The sequence below is a fragment of the Syngnathus leptorhynchus genome, chromosome 22 (genome assembly GCF_054491065.1).
Source record: "Syngnathus leptorhynchus isolate UIUO chromosome 22, UIUO_Slep, whole genome shotgun sequence".
In the NCBI taxonomy this organism is placed as follows: Eukaryota; Metazoa; Chordata; class Actinopteri; order Syngnathiformes; family Syngnathidae; genus Syngnathus; species Syngnathus leptorhynchus.
The window spans coordinates 3418131-3435900 of record NC_141216.1 but is presented as its reverse complement, the minus strand read 5'-3'; the positions used below and the strand labels follow the sequence as shown (position 1 = coordinate 3435900).

General features: G+C 49.9%; 1 protein-coding gene across 3 annotated transcripts; it reads right to left on the bottom strand.

The window, feature by feature from the left end:
• Window positions 1-6256: 6256 nt before the first annotated feature.
• On the bottom strand, window positions 6257-17154 carry tbkbp1 (TBK1 binding protein 1). 3 transcript variants are annotated; one of them, XM_085904724.1, is made up of 11 exons: window positions 14246-14420; window positions 13324-13581; window positions 11310-11435; window positions 10807-10911; window positions 10589-10736; window positions 10324-10526; window positions 10044-10105; window positions 9138-9253; window positions 8237-8973; window positions 7794-7956; window positions 6257-6684 (listed from the first exon to the last, which is right to left on the bottom strand). In XM_085904724.1, exons 1-10 carry the CDS (start codon window positions 14276-14278, stop codon window positions 7828-7830), a joined length of 1917 nt encoding a protein of 638 aa, XP_085760850.1. In that variant the 5' UTR covers window positions 14279-14420; the 3' UTR covers window positions 6257-6684; window positions 7794-7827. The 3 variants fall into 3 exon arrangements, with proteins under 3 accessions (XP_085760850.1, XP_085760851.1, XP_085760849.1); XM_085904725.1 differs by lacking the exon at window positions 14246-14420 and adding an exon at window positions 16985-17154 and having other exon boundaries at window positions 6257-7956; XM_085904723.1 differs by having other exon boundaries at window positions 6257-7956.
• Window positions 17155-17770: the final 616 nt, after the last annotated feature.

Below are 17770 nucleotides of genomic sequence, written 5' to 3'. Positions count from 1 at the left end.
AAGGCTTGGGGGGGGGGGGGACTCCATCTATGTTAAGAAATGAAGGAAAAAAAAAAAAACACTTAGCAGGGTTCACACACGGTGCGTCTTGGCAAAGTGTAAATGTATTCTTCAGTAAGCAACAAGCTGCCACTTCCTGCGGCTATTATTAGCGGCTAATCAATGCTACATCCAGTGCAGTGGGTCACTCTGGACCTCCACTTGACCTCACAATATAAATGGTGCAGTCGAGCTTTCCATCATGATGCCATTCATGTGACTCTGAAGTCTGTGAGACTTTACCCCAAAAACTTTTGGGGATTGAAAGCTCATGTAATTAAATGGTCGCTATGCTAACAACTGTTAGCGTAATATCGTGTTCATTGACATTTGAGATGTTGAGAATGGCACTCAATGACAGCGCCAGAGTTTCAGATGCTGGTTCCGTTCAAATGATCGTTAAGCGAGCGGTGTGCGGTCCAAATCCGTTGAGGCGGGCCGGCCCCTCAGACCACCACTCGGGTTGCCAACAAGTTGCCAACCGGAGGTCTTGCCGATCGGCGGCCTTTCCGAATCACGCGGCTATCAGTCGAGCGCGATCTGAATCAATCAAGAGAAATGAATTATTTTTAGCTGGATGCGGCCTCTCGCCTTGCTCGCCGCCCTCTGGCCCCCCCTCGTATGAGCCCCCTCGCTAATTAGTGTCAACACGGAGGGCCACGGCACTTTGACTGCGGACACCTCGCCTGACAAACGCAGGGCTCCAGTCAACACCCGTCACGTCGACGGATGCCGGCCAAAGTGACAACGTGCTCGCTTGCCTCATTTGCTCCTCAGCTTTTTCCTTCTGCAAGATCCCAAAAAGTATTGATACAGCGTTTTGAAAGAGCTTTTGATTTTTCCCGCGTGTTTTCGAGTAAACGTCATGACGTCACTGTTCTATTCTGAACGCTGGTCCCGACAGCCGGCTGGCAAACGGCGGCAGGCCATGCGACGGAATGCGGGAATGTGGCGGAGGAAGCCGAGACGGCGGCTCTCCTGTTTCAGCGAGAGTGTCGGGATGACGAGGCAGAGTTACACTTTGGCACTTTCGCCTCCAACTAAAAACTTTATCGGAGCAGCAAAACAATCATCAGCATCGTGACCTCCGTTTTCCTTGAATCACGGGAGTCCCGTCACGTATTATTCGTTCCGTCGCCGAGCTCACGACTCTCGTGGCTGGACAACAAAAACTTTGAGAACCTCTGGCGTAAATGTCGTTGTCATCGTCGCAGCTACGGCTATTTCCGCGACATTCCGCGTGTGCAAGAGCGTGCACGTCCACGCCGCCCGTCTGTCAGCTCGGGTTAACCTGACGCCGAGAGGCCGCACCTTCGGGGGGGGGGGGGGGGGGCGCTCGGGTCCCCCGGGCGGCCTCCTTCTCATCAGCGGCATTAGGCCGGCTGCGTGTGATGGCTTCCGACCGCCGGCACCGCAGCGGCCACCGCCGTGGCCGTGATGCCAGGTCCAACTCCCGCCAGAAGCGGCGCTCACTCTCCTGCTGTGAAATAGTAAGTGGCGCCGGCAAAGATAGCGCTAATTTGTGCCGGGCCTCATCAAAGGACAGGCCGCAAAAACGCCCCGCCGCTCTGAGTCATCCGCCAAGCCACCTGATAGACACCCGCAAAAACTTTTTCAGACCTGCCACGCACGGCGACAAATAATGACGTTTCCGGTTATGACATTTAGGAGATCCATAAATCCTAAACATGAGTTCTTTTGGGGATGGGGTGTTGGGGAAGTGGGGTGGGGGGGGGTACCCCACGAACAACAATGGAAAAGCCTTGAAAATGTGAAGTGACAAAGGCTGCCCTTTGTGCAGCAATTGACATGGCAGCGGGTTGACACGGCGCCCCCTCTAGGGGCTGATCTTCCAGTTGGGATCAAATGCCCAAACTAGGTCAAGGGGGCGGAGTCACGGCGGAGGTGGAGGTAGCTTGAAAGTATGGGCTGGGGGAATATTAAGACAAATGTGTCACACTCTTGTTTATTTTTGACGTCAACCACATTTTTTTGGACCTTTGACTTTCAGCGCCATCAGTTAGCTCCCGCTTTTGGGACCACAGGAAGAAAGTTCTGTCTGGTCCAAATCACCCCCTCCATCCCACACGCTGCCCCCCCTGTGGTCCTTGTTCATAACAAGCTGACCCTTCCATTTAATTAATTAAAATTAGCATCTGTCCCCGTGGCATTGACTTGTTAAGTCAGATGGAATCAGCCTTGGTGCCCTCAGACGCCAGGGGCGGCGGCCCCAATGAGGCCCGAGATCCTAATTAGACGATGAGAGGAGGAGGAGGTGATTGGAGGAGGCCTGTGTGAAGGATCTGGACAAGAAGCACAAAGGGGGAGGGAGGGAGGGGGGGTTGTCGGAGTCTTGCTGGTTTGAATAGAGCCCCCGGGGTCAAGGGTTGTATTTATACACGCGTGACGGAGGGGCTGATGATCTTTGTGTTGTTGAGCCTCCAACTTGATCATCCTCTCATCCATGTAAACAGCAATCGTTCAACTCGGAACGCAAACGATTCATAATAGACGTAACAAAAAAGACGGTAAGCCTCGCGATACGAAGTGAGTCCGATTCCCCCGCAAGTCACATTCGCCTTGTCCTCATTTGTGTCTCGTCCCGGGGTTCGCCGGTCCTAACGTGCTTCCTGTCCGGGCGAGGTGGAGACGAGATTCGTCCCGTGACGAGCGACCAGTCGATACGAGCGGACAGGATGTGGGCAGAGACTCGCTTGCGTGAATGTCACGGCAACTACAGGCGTCACGGGGACATGTGTGTGTGTGTATTGTGTGAGATGTTGAAGCTTTGTGAAAAGTCCTGCGAGGAGCAGAAGAGCGTGTTAGAGCCTGAAACGCTCACCGTGTTAAAGCTTGACACACACACACATGTAAGTCCATATTACGCCCTGCCAGGGACATTACCTCTCACACACTCCTGAATTATTATTTTTTTGCTTATGTAGATTTTGTCTTCCAAGATAAAAAATGAGCAGTGAGCATTCTTTCAAGTGCATACGTGTGTTTGTGCGAGTGTGTAGCTTCATGCATGTGTGTGTGTGTGTGTGTGTGTGTGTTCTCACATGTGTCTGTTAGCTGTGAGGAAGTCCTTGAGCCAGTATTTGTCAGCTGGTGAGCGTTCTCAATATAAGCACTCTAATTGTTCAGAAAATTACAAGTAACGTTGATTGCCCCTGACACCATCTGACATGACGGCGGCGTGGCCCCAGCTACTAATCCCCCCCCCCCACCTCAGCCCTGCCTTCTTTCCACACCATCAACACCATCCTCGCCTCTCCTCTCATCCTCCTCGGGATGTTGTCGCAGCCCCCGTTGACCGCCGCCTTGCCCCCCAGTGACCGCCGCGTGCCCTCCGCTGCTCAGAGTGACGTCAATCTGCTCCGGCGTCTCTTTCTGACACCTTTCATCCGTCGCCGGGACCAAAAATGTGCCCGCTTGTTGCGCTTGTACAAGATGGAAAATGTCTTTTTTTTTAATGCCAAGAGATATACCGCCACTGCTCATCTTAGGCGGCGTCCCCCAAGGCTCAATTCTAGAGAATCTTGTCTTCTCCTTGTGCGTGTCTTTTTTTTTTTTTTTTTCCATTTTAATTTTACTGCTGTGTATCTGAAAATCTATTGCAATACAGTGGCAAGGTTACTTTGTTTCTTCCCGCTACCGGTTGTTGTTTCTAATAATACTAACGTTGCAGGTGTGAGTCGGATTTGGTGTGTGACGGCACGTGGACGTTTGCGGCGTATAGTCGGAGCCCCCGAAGGCCGGCATGTGTCACTTCTCGCTCCCGTCAGTGTTAATACGCGCATGGTCACTCGGCCGTGGAGCTGCGACAGATCACATGAAGTCGTGCACCCCACCATTGCCCGCCTCCTCTCGCCCGGTTTCATCCCTGCGTTGACCTCGCTTGCTTGCACAGTGACTACATATCCGTTACTGTCCAGGCGTCACCTCTGGCGTGAAGACTTTTTGTTTAATTTCAGGTCAGAACCTGCCCGCCATGTGCCCGGCGGGCAACGTTGTGGCCGTGGCACAGAGGATCGGCGGTGACGGCTGCCGAGCGCCCGAAGCCACGGTGTCACTGTGGCTCCGGGCTCGGACCTTTGGACTTTTCAGACAGCAGAGCGTGAACATGACCTTTTGTGCCAGGCGCAAGCTTTGTGGCATTTGTGGCGACATGTTGGAATCCAAAACTATTCTATGAAATATTTTGTATTTTTAAGACGTGTTGGCTGACAAACAGGACGTATTGTCTTATCCTCTGTTAGCTAGCTAGCATATGTCATCCAACTTGACCTTTGCCCTCACTTCCTGTTGGTCAAATCCCAAATGATTTGGCTTCCCTGGCATCCATGTAAAAGTTTGGCACCGTGGAGGCCGCCCCTCGGGCCGTCGCTGGTGACGGAAAGGCGGGCGGGGGAGGCGTGATGTGTTGTGACAGCGGCGGCCGGGGCTGGCGGGCGGTCACCATGCGGCACCATATTGCCGGGCTCCCCGGGGACCGGGGATCAGCGTGCCAGCCTGGCCAAGACGTGCTAATAGGCGCAACACGTCTTGCTTTCACACATTAAGGCGGGCGCGGGGTGACAGATCGGAGCTGTGATACCGCCGCCTGCGAGGAAGAAACGAGAAGGCCCCGCCCGGCGCCCGCTGCCAGGCGGCTAATGATGAAGCTCTTTGTGTGGAGACTGACAGCCGTCGCCGTGGATGGCCTCCGTATTGGCTCAGCCCAGCGAGAATTTTTCCGCCGCCCTTCCTTGCTCACAAAACCTTCGTGCGTGTTCCTCAGGGCGCCAAACGCTCCATTTGACAGACTGAGTACCTGCCGCGCTAGCTTTGCATCAAAGGTGTGGGCGTGACGCCCCGCCGCCACTTTTTATTGACTCTCTTTGCGCTCAAATCCATCTTTCATACATCGACTTCTTATTTCCCCACTCGGAACTATTACACGATAAAAACATACAGCAATGGCAATTCATCGTTGCTTAGTCGAATCATCATGTAGCTTAGCTGGCTAACCCCAAAGACTAAACGTGGTGGTCTCCTCTCGGGCGGCCACCCCTCCCTCCCACGTGGTGCCCCCCTCCATCCCCGCAGGCCATGTGATGCCTGCTGCAGCGAGCAAACACGCTGCCAGTCATCGATACGGGTTCCTTACGTAGGTCACGGGTTCAAATACAGTTCACCGCCTCTGCCTGATCCCGTTGAACCAAACCTCCCTCAGCATCCCGCCCACCACCACATGATGTCAGAACATGTGCATGTGTGCAGAACCGTTAAGACTTTCGTTGTTTTTGTTTGCATTGCGTGTTTTCTTAACACGGCCTCCTCTGATTGGCCCTTCGATCGGGCATCCGGGCCTCGTGCCAGCTTGACATAATGAACACGTTTCCATCGCGACAACGCCTCACCGCTCATGTATCAACGGAAAATGTCACGTTCGGTTCACTTCCGATGTTTGATCGCTGACCGTGTTTGCTTCTTAGCTCTGAGGTTGAGCGTTCGAATCTCTGCTCTTATCTTCTTTTCTGGTCCGTAAATGAAATTTGGATACGCCTGATAATTTCTTTGTTCACTGATCTTAAAAAAAATAGGAATGTGTTACATTAGCTTTATTAAAATGTACTCGTTTTTTAAATGAATTGATACAATATTTTTGGATTCTCTAAAAGACTTTTTGTATTTATTTTTAAGTATCTTGACAGCAGAGCACTTTGATGTGGTTTATGTGGCCACCTAGTGGGCGGAGGAACGTTGCGCTTCTGTTTTCAGAATCAAACGTGACCTTTGACCAGTGTGTGTGTAGTGTGTCGTGAGTGTAGTGTTCAGCTGATGGAACGTTTCCATGCTTGCAGGTCGACATCCTCCCGTGTGGTTTTGTGGTGCAGTAATCTTGATCATTCTTTACTCTTCCTGAGGTTAGTGGCCCGCTTCTTTAAAATGTGTAAACCAAATTTTGTGCGAAAAGAAAATGCAGTCAGAGTTGTGTGTGTGTGTGGTCGTTGAGCACTTGACGGAAATATGCACCAAAAAACAACAAATTATATCCCGCCCCTCCAGATTTGCGAGTCTTTGGCCTTTGGACAGGGGTGTGTAGACTTTTTATATTCACTTCTTCACAAAGACATCATGTGTGAAAATGTAGAAACTTGTTAAGCTTTTTTTCGATTGAAATTAAATTAAGACAAGGAAGCGAGTTTCAGTGCAAGTTTATTTGGTTGGACTATTTACAGACACGGGAAAAAAAAAAAAAAAAAGGTGACATCGAGATGTCTCGTTACGTCTCCACTGGCAGCATTGTGTCGTGTTGCAAAACAACATCACAATCAGTAAAAGCCTTTTTTTTGTCTCCTGAGTGGGGCAAACATGGTGGACAAGCATGAATTGTTCCTCTGCTTGGCATTCTTTTTATAGTTCTCCTGAGTCAACGTGAGAAGAAAAAAAAAAAACCCTAATTTTAGGTGGAAGATGCTTATTTGTAGTTTATCAGCGTTTGTTTTTTTTTTTTTTCTTTCAATTATTAAATCATGACTAACAATTTGAATGGACCAATGTTTTGACGCCAGTATGACAACATCTTCCCAAATCTTCTGCTCGTTATCATCAGTTGTGATGTCATCAGTCTGCGACACGCATGGCAGCAAAGTAGCCCTTTCAAGAAAAAAATCTTTTCAAACAGCAGAAAGTGCAGGAATGTCAATTGCTTACTTTGGGATCTTCACGCCAATATGCGTTACTTAACCTCTGTAATCATTTTTTTTTTGCTGACACGGCGTTGTGACGAAAACACACACACACACAAAAAAAGGCCGGAAGTGCTCATGTGAGCGATAAAACTTCAGATGAGCTGACATCAGTGTGAACATCGTCTTATCAAAGTTCGCCAGCAGATCAAGAAGGAGTTCCTCCTCAGATATTTTATTCCTGGTTATTTATTTATTTTGCTGTTTGTTGTTGAAACGGGCAGTCTGGCCGACATCGTGTTGTTTTCTTTATTTATTATTTTAGGCAGACACCCAGTGCACCTCGTCTTGTTTTTTTCTGTACAGTGTGAGTTTCCACCAGGCTCAAACGTGATGCAAAAATAGAAATTGTGTTTGTTTTCCGCCTCGACAGATTTACAATATAAATGATATTATAATATATATTAGGGGCCTGGAGACAGACACACGGCAGAAGCTAAAAGCTAGCATAAAGTGCTAAGATACGTAAAAAAAAAAAAAAAAAAATCAAATAGGCCGCAAGCGTAAAAGGTATAACATGAGTACAAATGTTCATATTTCATGCTGTACGGATCGTCTTTAAAGCTCGGACTGTGACGGTGACACCAACATGCAGAGCCACTTGGACCTCCAGCAAAAAAGCCCAAGAAAAAGCATGGGATGGGACTCACAAATCCAAAAGATGGAGCCGTGCACCAGGAAAAAAAAAAAAAAAAAATACAGAAGCGGCCATTTTGCTTGATCGTAGGCTTGGAAACTTCCCATGGGAGTGAATGGACATTCATAGGAATAAATCAAGAATTTACCAAATTTACGTCTGGGAAAAAAAACAACTAATCTCCACAAAGGGGCGCAAAATCCTAAAAACTAAATTTCGTTAAATGACTCAAACTTTCCAGTTTATTCCCATAGAAAGTTTCCACTTTGGAAAAATGTCAAGAATCCTCAGTTAAATTTCCACGAGCTGTCCGAAAAATTTCCAACCTCACTTCATGATTTTCGAATAAATGAATAAAAATAAAAGAAAATCCCTGCTACCCTCTCACGTTGGTCCTCCGGTCGCCATGGTCGATCAGATCTTGCTGTTCTCTAGGTGGGAGTCAATGTGCTTGATGAGGGCGTCGTCAGGGTAACCGACGGGGAACATCAGCTGGCACAGCGGGCAGCTCCGCACCTCGCTCTCCTCCGTCTCCATCCAGAGCTGCCGAGTGACACAGGTGGCCGGTTAGACGCCCGGTCGCGGTGTCCGGCCGTCTTTACGCATCTCGTTCGCTCTCGTATGAGTCGCCGCGACCGCTCGGGCTCGTGTGAAATAGACCCGACGAGTCGATAATGTCGACTTACTTACGCTCTATATGAGCCCACGTGAAGCAAAACGCCAGAGGTAACGTTAGCGTCAAGCGAGGTGTCTATAAAACCTCTTTTGGATGTCTTTCATGTCATCTCAATTAGCAACACGCTAACAAAGGCTCAACACTCACATTGATGGAGGGCCACGACTGAGCGTGCTCGGCCGATATGTAGCCGGGCTGGGGGTGGCAGCCCGGGGCGTTGGGGCACCGAGGGGCGGGGAAGGCCGAGCAGGGCGCCGAACCCCTCATGGGGCCCCCGGGCACGGCAGCGGGGAGCACGCCCAGCGTCCTGGGCGGGCTGATGGGATGCGGGCAGTTCCACTCCTCCTCATCTTCGGAGGATTGCGGTGGTGGGGGCGGCGGCGCGGCCTGCGCGGAGGGCGGCGGCTCAAAGCGCAGGGGAAAGGGCATCTCCCTAGGGTGGTCTCCTCCTCCGCCACCCTGGTGGGGCGACGAAGCCCCTCTGTGCTGCGAGTGCTGGGACGTCTGCTTGGAGTAGGCCTCCATGAAGGGGCGGGGTTTAGGCAGCGTGGATACGGGGTCAAGGGAGAAGCGCGGCGGGCACTGGTAGGCCGACGGGTCGGTCACTTCCGAGTAGCTGCGGCGGCCCTGGAAGCTGGCGCGGAGGTGCTGGCTGGCCGGGCGGCACGAGTACGAGGCCGGACCCGCCTCGCCCACGTCCAGCAGGGGCGAGCGGCGGTGCGTGTCGGGCGAGAGGCGCTGCAGCACGGGCGAGCGCCGCTGCTGGATGGGCGAGTGGTGCGCGGGCGGCTGCGGCGCCACCGGCGAGTGGCGCTGAGAGATGGGCGAGTGGCGCTGCGATCCGGGCGAGTGGCGCTGGTGGTGGATGGGAGAGTGCAGCTGGACTGCAAGCACACCGTTAACACACATTTTTTTTTAAACGCGGTTGAGAATTTTAAGATCTGACAAGTTTCCTGTCTTGACAAAAAAAAAAAAAAAGTTGTGTAGCATCAGAAAGGCGGAGGTGTCAAAATGGATGCATCCGCTCGTGTCTCTGCGGACGACTCACCCGGACTGTGTTGCTCTTGCGAGGCTTTCCTCAGAATCTCCGTCTGCTCGGAGCTCAGCGCCCGCAGGCGGCTCAGCTCCTCCGTCAGCTCCGTGTAGGCCAGCGCCAGGTTGACCCTGGAAAGCGGAGACGTATGAGCCTCTTCTTGTCGGTGACCTCATTTGCCTTAAAGATGATTTTGCAAAATGCACGCGGGGTGAAGACTCTCCTTAATATCCGTTTCCAATCCAGGCTAAACTTAGCTCCTCTGATTTTGGCGCCATCTTGTGGCATCTTAAAACATGACAGTAAGAGTTCAAGAACTGCGATTAGGTGATTGTTTTTGTTGTCTGGTAATATTACTGGAATGCAAAGGAAATGTGACAAAAGTTTTGAGACACCTGAAAAAAAATAAATGTTAATTTGTAGCAAGTGAAAAATGGCGTTAGTAATTATATTTACAAGATACAGATAAATATTTCAAAAACCTTACAAAAGTCTGATGTGCGAGTTCTGTTTCCACGGCAAAATGTCCAGTAAATTACTTTTTCTCCCCAATTCCCATTTGCTCATAAAAATGCTGAAATATTTTCTCAATGTACTCTGAAGAGTTATGCCGTTTACACTAAATGCTCCAAATTACAAGAAGGCTTCGAGGGGGGGCTCTCAGTGGGAGGATGTGAAAGCAGTGAGTAAAACCAAGCCACGGCGGAAAGACGAGCGGCGCGCACACACACACGCTCATCCTTTACTTTTCTTCTTCTCTTCTTTGTTGGCTTTTGCCACCTCGAGTGGGCTGCGGTCGATCCTGTCTCTTGTTTCTCTTTCAATTTCATTTATGTTTCGATTTTCCAGTCAGTCGCGAAATGACTGCGACACGTATGACTTCCACCCCCCCCCCCCCCGGCCCCACCCTCCCTGACTTACTGCTCATCTCCCACCTTCTTGATCCACTCCACGTCGCACTGCTTGCACGGCGACGACATCTCCTGCCAAAGTAGAGCGTGAAATCAGCCGCACGAAATCGTGAGGAATCTATTTCTATGAATGAATTGATTCTGGGAAGCATACGCTCCAACTGGTGTGACCATCTCACCCACCTGGGGGCAGTATAAAACCGTCCATCCTCTCTTGGCTCATCAGTACAGCACTAATATTAATCCCTCTATTTTTAGCATCTTCCTGATCAAAACACGCTGTCCCTCACCCTGTCCCGTTGGCCGCCCTGAAGCTGCCTCACGTCCTCCTTGAGGCGCTGACACTGCACCTTAAGCTCCTCCTCTCGCTGGCACGCCCCCTGCACTTCGTGCCGTGCCCCCTCCAGCTCAGCCTCCAGCCGCTGCACCTTCAAGTCGGACAGCGTGTCCAGGCTACGCGAGCTCTGCAGGGTCATGGCTGGGCAGTCCAGCACTGCACCGACAAAAAATGAGATGAACAAAGGTGCGTGTGTGTCGGCAAGCGCTCACACTCACTGTGCGCGTCGGGCCCCGCATGCAGCTGGAGGTACTGCATGTCTTTGTTGTGCAGCTGTAAATTGAGCTTATGCACAGAATTGTCTCGTTGCCGAAGCGCCGCCTCCAGGCCCAGGATGCGCTCCACGTGCTTCTCCACCAGGCCCGTCTGTAAGCACATCGGTCACATGATCACCGCGGACAACGCCACCATGCCGCAGACACAAATGGGCCGAGACCATCTTGTCCAGATCCCTTTGGAGGTTGCTCTTCTCCATGTGGATCTTCTCATAAGCTTGGATCACATCCTCCAGCTGCTCCTCACGCTCCTTCCTCTTCTGCAACTGCGAGAGCAAAGACGAGACGGCACGGCACACTTTTACTCCACTTTGTCCAACTTCTCCACCAAAAGAAGAAAAGCGGGAAAAAAAACAAAACAGGCCGACAATGCAGCGAGGGAGATGTTACGTAAGAGGAGGAAGTCCTTTTAGGACATGCAGGCAGCAGATTCAAGACTTAAAGGCGTCCCAGGATGCTTTGCCTTGTTTGCAGCCTGCCCTCATTAGGAGACTTGAAATTACACCAGACTTGTGGGAATATTTTATCAGGCTGTAGCTTTGTTTAATTTTTTTTAAGTACTTTGACGCCATCTTGTGGCATTTGTGGGAAATTCTCATTTTCGCTACGTATATAAGAAACTGACCCTGGTTCTTTTTTTTTATTTTTGAAGTTGCATCCCCACCTCGTGCGTGAGGATGTTGACCCTCTGCTGCAGGTTGTCGTTCTCCGAGTGCAGCAGCGCCGTCTCTTTGCTCTCAAAGGAGCAGTAGGAATTGGCGTCTTCGGCGAATTCGCTGATCATCGGGAACTGAAAACACACAGCGGGAAATCTGTTAGGATGCACCGAATCCAAAACGGATGGTTGATTTATTTGGATGTATTTTATTTATTTCAAGTGTGACTTCACACGCTGTGACTGCGAGCTCCATTGACGGAGCTCGGGGGTGGAAAAAAAAAACAACACGTCTTACAACTGTAACATTTTCTTTAGATAGTAAAAAAAATATTATTCAACTGAGGAGAACTACGACAGACTTTTTTTTACCTCCTATTTATAAGATTTTTTTTAATCCATTCAAATCATTTCAACTTTAAGATGAGCAGCTCATTCCTATGATGAATATTTTCCGATGAATCCAGTGTGCCAAAAAAAAAAAAAAAAGAACTAAAGTATGCATGTTGAGTTAATGGATGAATTCTGTTTGCAACATGAGTGCATCCAGAGAGTTAAAGTGGGGGCTCGTTGCCGACATGACCGACGTGTTATGTAAGCAACATAAACGAGTGCATTTGCATTTAGAATGCCTTCTGTCAGCTTTGGGCATTTTTTTATTTTTTATTTCTGCGACGGCTGCACGAGGACTGAGTTTAACTACCTTTTTCCATTTAGCCAAACTGTCTTTGCTCAGTTAAACAGCGAAAGGCACCGAGGGCCTCCAGGGAGCGACACTCACAAAACGCTCAACTCTGAGAAAAAGAAAGTACAACGAGAGTGGAGCTTGAGATCGAAATGTTCTTTTTTTTTTAGGAGGGGGGGCTTTTGGTAGACTCCAAGCGTCATCCCACCCCCCCTAAATGCGCATCTGTCTCTGTGGGCTTTGAATACACTTGGTAACAGGATTACGCGTGGCGCTCTTGACGAGGGAGTAAATTAATTTAAAAAAAATCCCCTTTCTCCCAGTAGGTGGATCTGAGTCTTGAGGAAAACTGACTGAAAACCCACTCATTGTTTTTTTGTTGTTGTTATTGTAGTATTTCTTTAGAACCTGACTTTGGGCCGGAGGCGGCGTACCCCCCCTTGGACTGGCTGTGAGTCAATGGCAGTTTTTGCTTGCGGCTTGGCGTGCAGCATTTCCTGAGGGGAGGGGGGTGGGGGGCGAGAGCGAGCGTAATGGAATAGCGTAGGAGGGAGCAAAGAAAGCTGGCAGAACGCTAAAAGAAAATAGGGAGGCCCGTTTTCGATTCGGAGTGTGGAGAAATGAACAAAGGTGTTTTTCCAACAAGTCCTCCACGAAGACGCCATTTTTTATTTAAGAGGGCATCTGAGTCTACGATGACCGCGACGTCGTGCGCGCGGTGATAAGATTGAGATGGTGTTGCTATGGCAACCGCCCACATGCATGGGGCTCATCACACTTAGTGTAAGCGAACCCCCCCCCGGTGAAGCTGCGGCGCTGTCCGGTGCTGAAATTGCAACATTTCAATTGAATTCAATTGCATTGAAATGGAGCCAATACGCTGCAGACTGAAAATGGAGTCACAGTCTGGTGGGTGGGATACCATTTGCTCATCAACACTATTTCTTTCTTTTCAAAAGGCCCATAGTTTGTTCCCGGCCAAATATGTTTTCGGAAGGTGTGAAACCAAGTTGTGATGAGTCACAAAGTTGAGCGTCTTCCATCTGCTCTGAGTCATGTGTCGACCTCGTGGCTCGTTTTCGCTTGTAATCTTTTTTTTTTTTCCGCCTACAAGTCGAGAGCGTGATGGGTCATTCGGATAAAATCCAGAGAGTTACTCCATCAGCTTATTGTCTTGAGATACAACTCAAAATTTGAGATACGAGTCAGACCCCCAACCACGAGAGGGCAGCAACAGATCGGGCCACCCTCAATCTACATTGACCTTTCCGTGGAAGGTCAATTGAAAAATAATTAACTTGATAAGAGTAAAGAATTATTTTTTGCTTGCGCGTTCACCTTGATCTCGTAGAGCTTCAGCTTTCTCTTGATGCTGCTGTTCTCGCGCTCCAGGCCGCCCAGCCGGCTCTTGATGTCCTGGTAGGCGGCGATCAGGGCAAAATGCGAGGGAGAGTAGACGTTGTCGGAGCTGTGGGGCGGCGAGCGCCATCCTACGCCGCCGCAGCCGTCTTCCTTCAGGCCGGCGCCGCCGCTATTGCCGGCCCCGCCCAGCAGGCCCAGCTCGCCGCCGCCGAACAGAGACTGCATGTCCTCAACCTGAACACACACACACACTCATTAAATATGAACCAATTTGCTTTCAAAGGAGACACCAGCACATCTGAGGGTTACTAAATTTGGCAGGACAGACTCGATAGACTCTTGACCATGTCGAGTATTTTTGGGGAACAGGCCGATTACGAAATCAGTTTTGTAAATAGACCGACCGAACCGCTGCTAATATGTAAATGAGCTAAAAGAGGATTGGTCCGATGAGCAGAAACACCTGTGATGACATCACTGAGAGTGGCTGGCTGGTCACGTAGTGCCAGTGACTTCCCGTTGCTGCGGCCACTTAACGCCGTGAGTCAGCCGCCGCCCCCGGAGCTATTTTCATCTGCTGCGTCCTCCACGCCGGTGCGGCATCATGCCATCTGCGCCCCCCCCCCCCCCCCCCCCCCCCCTCGGGCCCACCTAGCAGCGAACTCATGGCGTAACTCCGAAACGTCGTATTCACGGGATACGACCAAGCCGAATGACCCTTGACGACTATTCACTCACATCTTCATCAGAATCGTCGTTGGTATAACGAGATGATTCGCTCCAGACGTTCTTTGTTTGCCAAATATTTAACCGGGCGCGTGTATATTTGGAACACGGAGGCTCCAGTTATCGATGCGCTAATCCAATCCAGCAAATCCATACGCAGCGCCTCTCTGACCTTATTAAGTGAATCCGTCAAATGTTGTTTCATGGCTTGCGGGGCACACAAATGGAATCTCTTCCACGATCTGTTTTACACGATGCTCGTGGCCTGTCCCGCCAAGCCGGGCTGCACCCTGGATTGGTCGCCAGCCAATGGCAAAAGCAAACTAAAGTTCTCCTCCGAAGTAAATTGACACTGATTGCACTCTTGTGTTCTGTTTGACACGTTTTTTTTTTTGCACGTAAGCAGGCGCCTCCGCACACGCCCCCGCACACGCTTTATGTCGTTCATGCATTAGGCATGGATGTGAGCAGATGCCGTGGATGTTCAACTTGGAGGAAGTCACACCTTTAAATGCAGATTGCTCGCGTGTGTGTGTGTTGAGGTTGCACGTGTGCCTTTGCGGGCGTCCTTGTCCAAGGGCGCTTTCGTTGTGCCTCTACGCTGCACAAAGAGGTGGATGGGGGGGGGGGGGGGTGCAGAAGGGGGTCTCTAGGGGGAGGAGGGAAATCTGACCCGTGAGTGTATTGACTCGAAAAAAATACAGAAGTAAAAATGGATTTTGTTCTCGGTCTCACTTGCTATTATCGTGGTAACCACGGCAACCCCGTCTGTGTCTTTTTTTTTTTTTCCCCCGGGCCCGCTGTGTCTTTATCACGAGGTGGCGTGAGCAATCAAAGCGCTAACGACGTGACGGATGGTGATGTCCGCTTGATTTCATTCCCAGATATTAGAGGGTGTCATCACGATTCTCTTGCAACTTACTTAACTTTATTCCAGATGTTAGACAGGACCATCAGCAAACTCTCTCTCTCTCTCTCTCTACTTCCCGCATTTTCATTCCAGCCAACCACAATAACGTAACAAAACGTTGCTGGGACCGACTAGGAAGCGCGAGTCGATATTTTTAGGCGCTCCGTTGGGGAATGCGGACAGCCCGGCAAGCGGCGACAGGCAAGTGGGTTACCTGCATATTTTTTGCAAAGCAGAATAAAAAAATAAATAAAAAAAGACTGAGAAGCTTCCCTGCTGAGCATTTTCTGGAAGTAGACTACCAATAGTAGAAAGCAAAACGGGAGCACCACAGGGGGGAGAAATGGACCCTAAGATATTTTTGTTGGCTCCAGCGTCCAAAGTCATACACAATTAGTAGTCATGTGACTCGCCCGTCCAAGTCATCGCATTCCAACGTCTCATTCGGCCTTCGGGAGTTTCTTTGCAACATGAGCGATGGCCTTGCCTCCTCTGGCTTTCCTTTGTCTCGCCTCCTCCTTCCTCCCGCCCGCTCAATTGCCTACTTTGTCCTCTTTCCGGGTCGCCATGGTGACGGGAGGTTGCGCCGCCCGAGCGCCTCGGCTCGGTCGTAACTCATAAAGGTGTCAGCGGAGGCTTTCAGACGGGCCCGCCGGCATCGTTTCTTCTGGAAACTCGCTCTCGGAAAATCGGATGAGACTCGGTGGAGATCAGATTTAGAGCTCGTCATGCATCGATCGAACATCTGGACAAATAATGGCGTGGTCGCCTGGTGGTAGACATGCTAACCGTTCCTCGACGGTTTTGCCCTTGTGAAAAAAAGGCGGCGGCGAATCCAAAGTACGCATCCAAGCGTCTTCCCACTCGAGCTGCCAACGGCGGAGGTGTTGTTTCCACAAATCATCAAAGAGTCGCTTTTGGACGCCTGCGTCAGCACTTTCTTTGCACAACACAAGCCGCCTGATTGCCACTGTCTGGGCTGGATGTCACATAAAAACCAATGACATCGAAAATAATCATTTAAGTGTGAAATTAATCAACCAACTTGACTTCCTGTGCACATGCGTGTGTGCTGTATGTGTGAGAGCGAGCGTGTGTCGTGTGCCCAGAGGTGATGATGCAGCAGAGTGAGATAAATGATCTCATATGTTGTGTCAAAGCTCAGCCCCGTAGCTCCAAAAAAAAAGTCTTTGCAAAAGTTTTGCTTGCGCGTTGCTACGTTTTTAGCCTTGTTAGCGCTTGCTATAGTAGTAATGTTCAGAGTTGCATAGGCCCTGCCCGGCGGGGCTGCAAAAATAAGAATCCAAAAACTGGAAATGCACTTGAGCAACAAGAACAAGGCCTGCTTAGTTTACAGCTGTGGTATGATTTAGCTTCATTCCACAGAGTGGACACATCTGCTGCTTAGATAGCCATTTTCTCACCCTGATTGCGTCAACACCGCACAGACTCGCACATGTAAATGTTCAGATGGCATTAAGAGGCTCAAAATAAAAGCTGTCAAATCCTCTGCGATGACAACACTGAATAAAAAAAAAAAAAAAAAAAAAGATTGCTCAGATGGCCTTGCTATTCTTCTCCTAACCACTAGAGGGCGTCTTTGACTATTATTCGGGGTTTTCTATGATTTGTTCAGATGCTGAGTTGAGTTTTGTTTGGTTTTATCTTTTGTCAGCAGTCATGCTTGCAAAGTTCATATTTGTACTCAACTTTGTGACGTTTTGAGCGTCTTTTGCCTCCTTCCTGCAACTACTCCAGTGCCCAACGTGGGCTATACTTTTGCAGAGTGCTCCTCACCATCTTCCTCATATCATCCAACCTGCTTGTGCTTCTCATATTGCAATCATGTTCCAAAAGCACGTTTAAAAAAAATACACACTGGAACGTTTTGTACCGGGACATGACGCTGTCTGCGCGCGTGCACGAGTGTATATATTGCAACAGCAAGCCAACATGGCTGCGCGTCCACGAGCAAAGATACGGGATGCAATTTGAACTCACGCTCTGATGTCGCGGACCGATCCGCCGCGAGGGCCATGGCCGGGTGCGGCGTGCGCCAAGCGGGCACGTAGGCGCGAGAAAAGGCGCTCTTTCTCCTCTTTGCAGAATGGAAGCGACCGTAGAGCCAAGCACAAGCACGCCGCCTGTAGTCGCTCGTGTGCGGCGCGGCTCAGCCTCACATCGCGCTCTGTGGATGAGGAGGAGGAGGAGGAGGAGGATGCTGATGATGATGGTGATGATGTCGCGCGAATAGCAGCGTCAGTCTCTCTCGCTCTCGCTGATGATGACGCCACATTCATTAAGAATGACGAAGGACATATTTTATTATATCCGTATTATTATGCAGTTTGCACAAAAGTGATGACGTCAACTCAGATAGGGCATAGATTATCGGGACTTTTTTTTTGTGTGATTGTCATCCAGACCACGTTTCATGTTGTCTAGTGAAATCGACTTTAAGGGTTGAATTTTCCAAACAAGGGAAATAAATGACCACAATGACCCCAAAATGGCAGCATCGAACCAAAATGGCAGACTGAGTGTTCTGTCAGCGACTCCTTTTGGACTTGTTGGTTTTATTTTGGGGGAAAAGCAAGCAGGCAAGCCAGCCAGTCAGGCAGAGTGTACAATAAATAACACGCTGGTGGGTGTTTCTTATGTAAGCGCCGCTATATAACCTGCTGCCTTGTGATGTTCCGCATCTCCTTATCCTCACTGATTCATCGTTGTCAAGAAAAGATCACAGATTTACACCCCTGCTTAGATGTCAGACTGTGCTCAGTCAAA

Bases quoted from the DNA above. Each gene is read 5' to 3' on its own strand.
- tbkbp1 (XM_085904723.1), bottom strand. From the start codon at position 14,278: ATGAAACAACATTTGACGGATTCACTTAATAAG. The intron at 11,436-13,323 runs GTGAACGCGCAA...GTGTGTTTTCAG, and splicing joins TGAAGCTCTACGAGATCAAG to TTCCCGATGATCAGCGAATT. The intron at 10,527-10,588 runs GTGAGTGTGAGC...TTGTCGGTGCAG, and splicing joins TGCGGGGCCCGACGCGCACA to TGCTGGACTGCCCAGCCATG.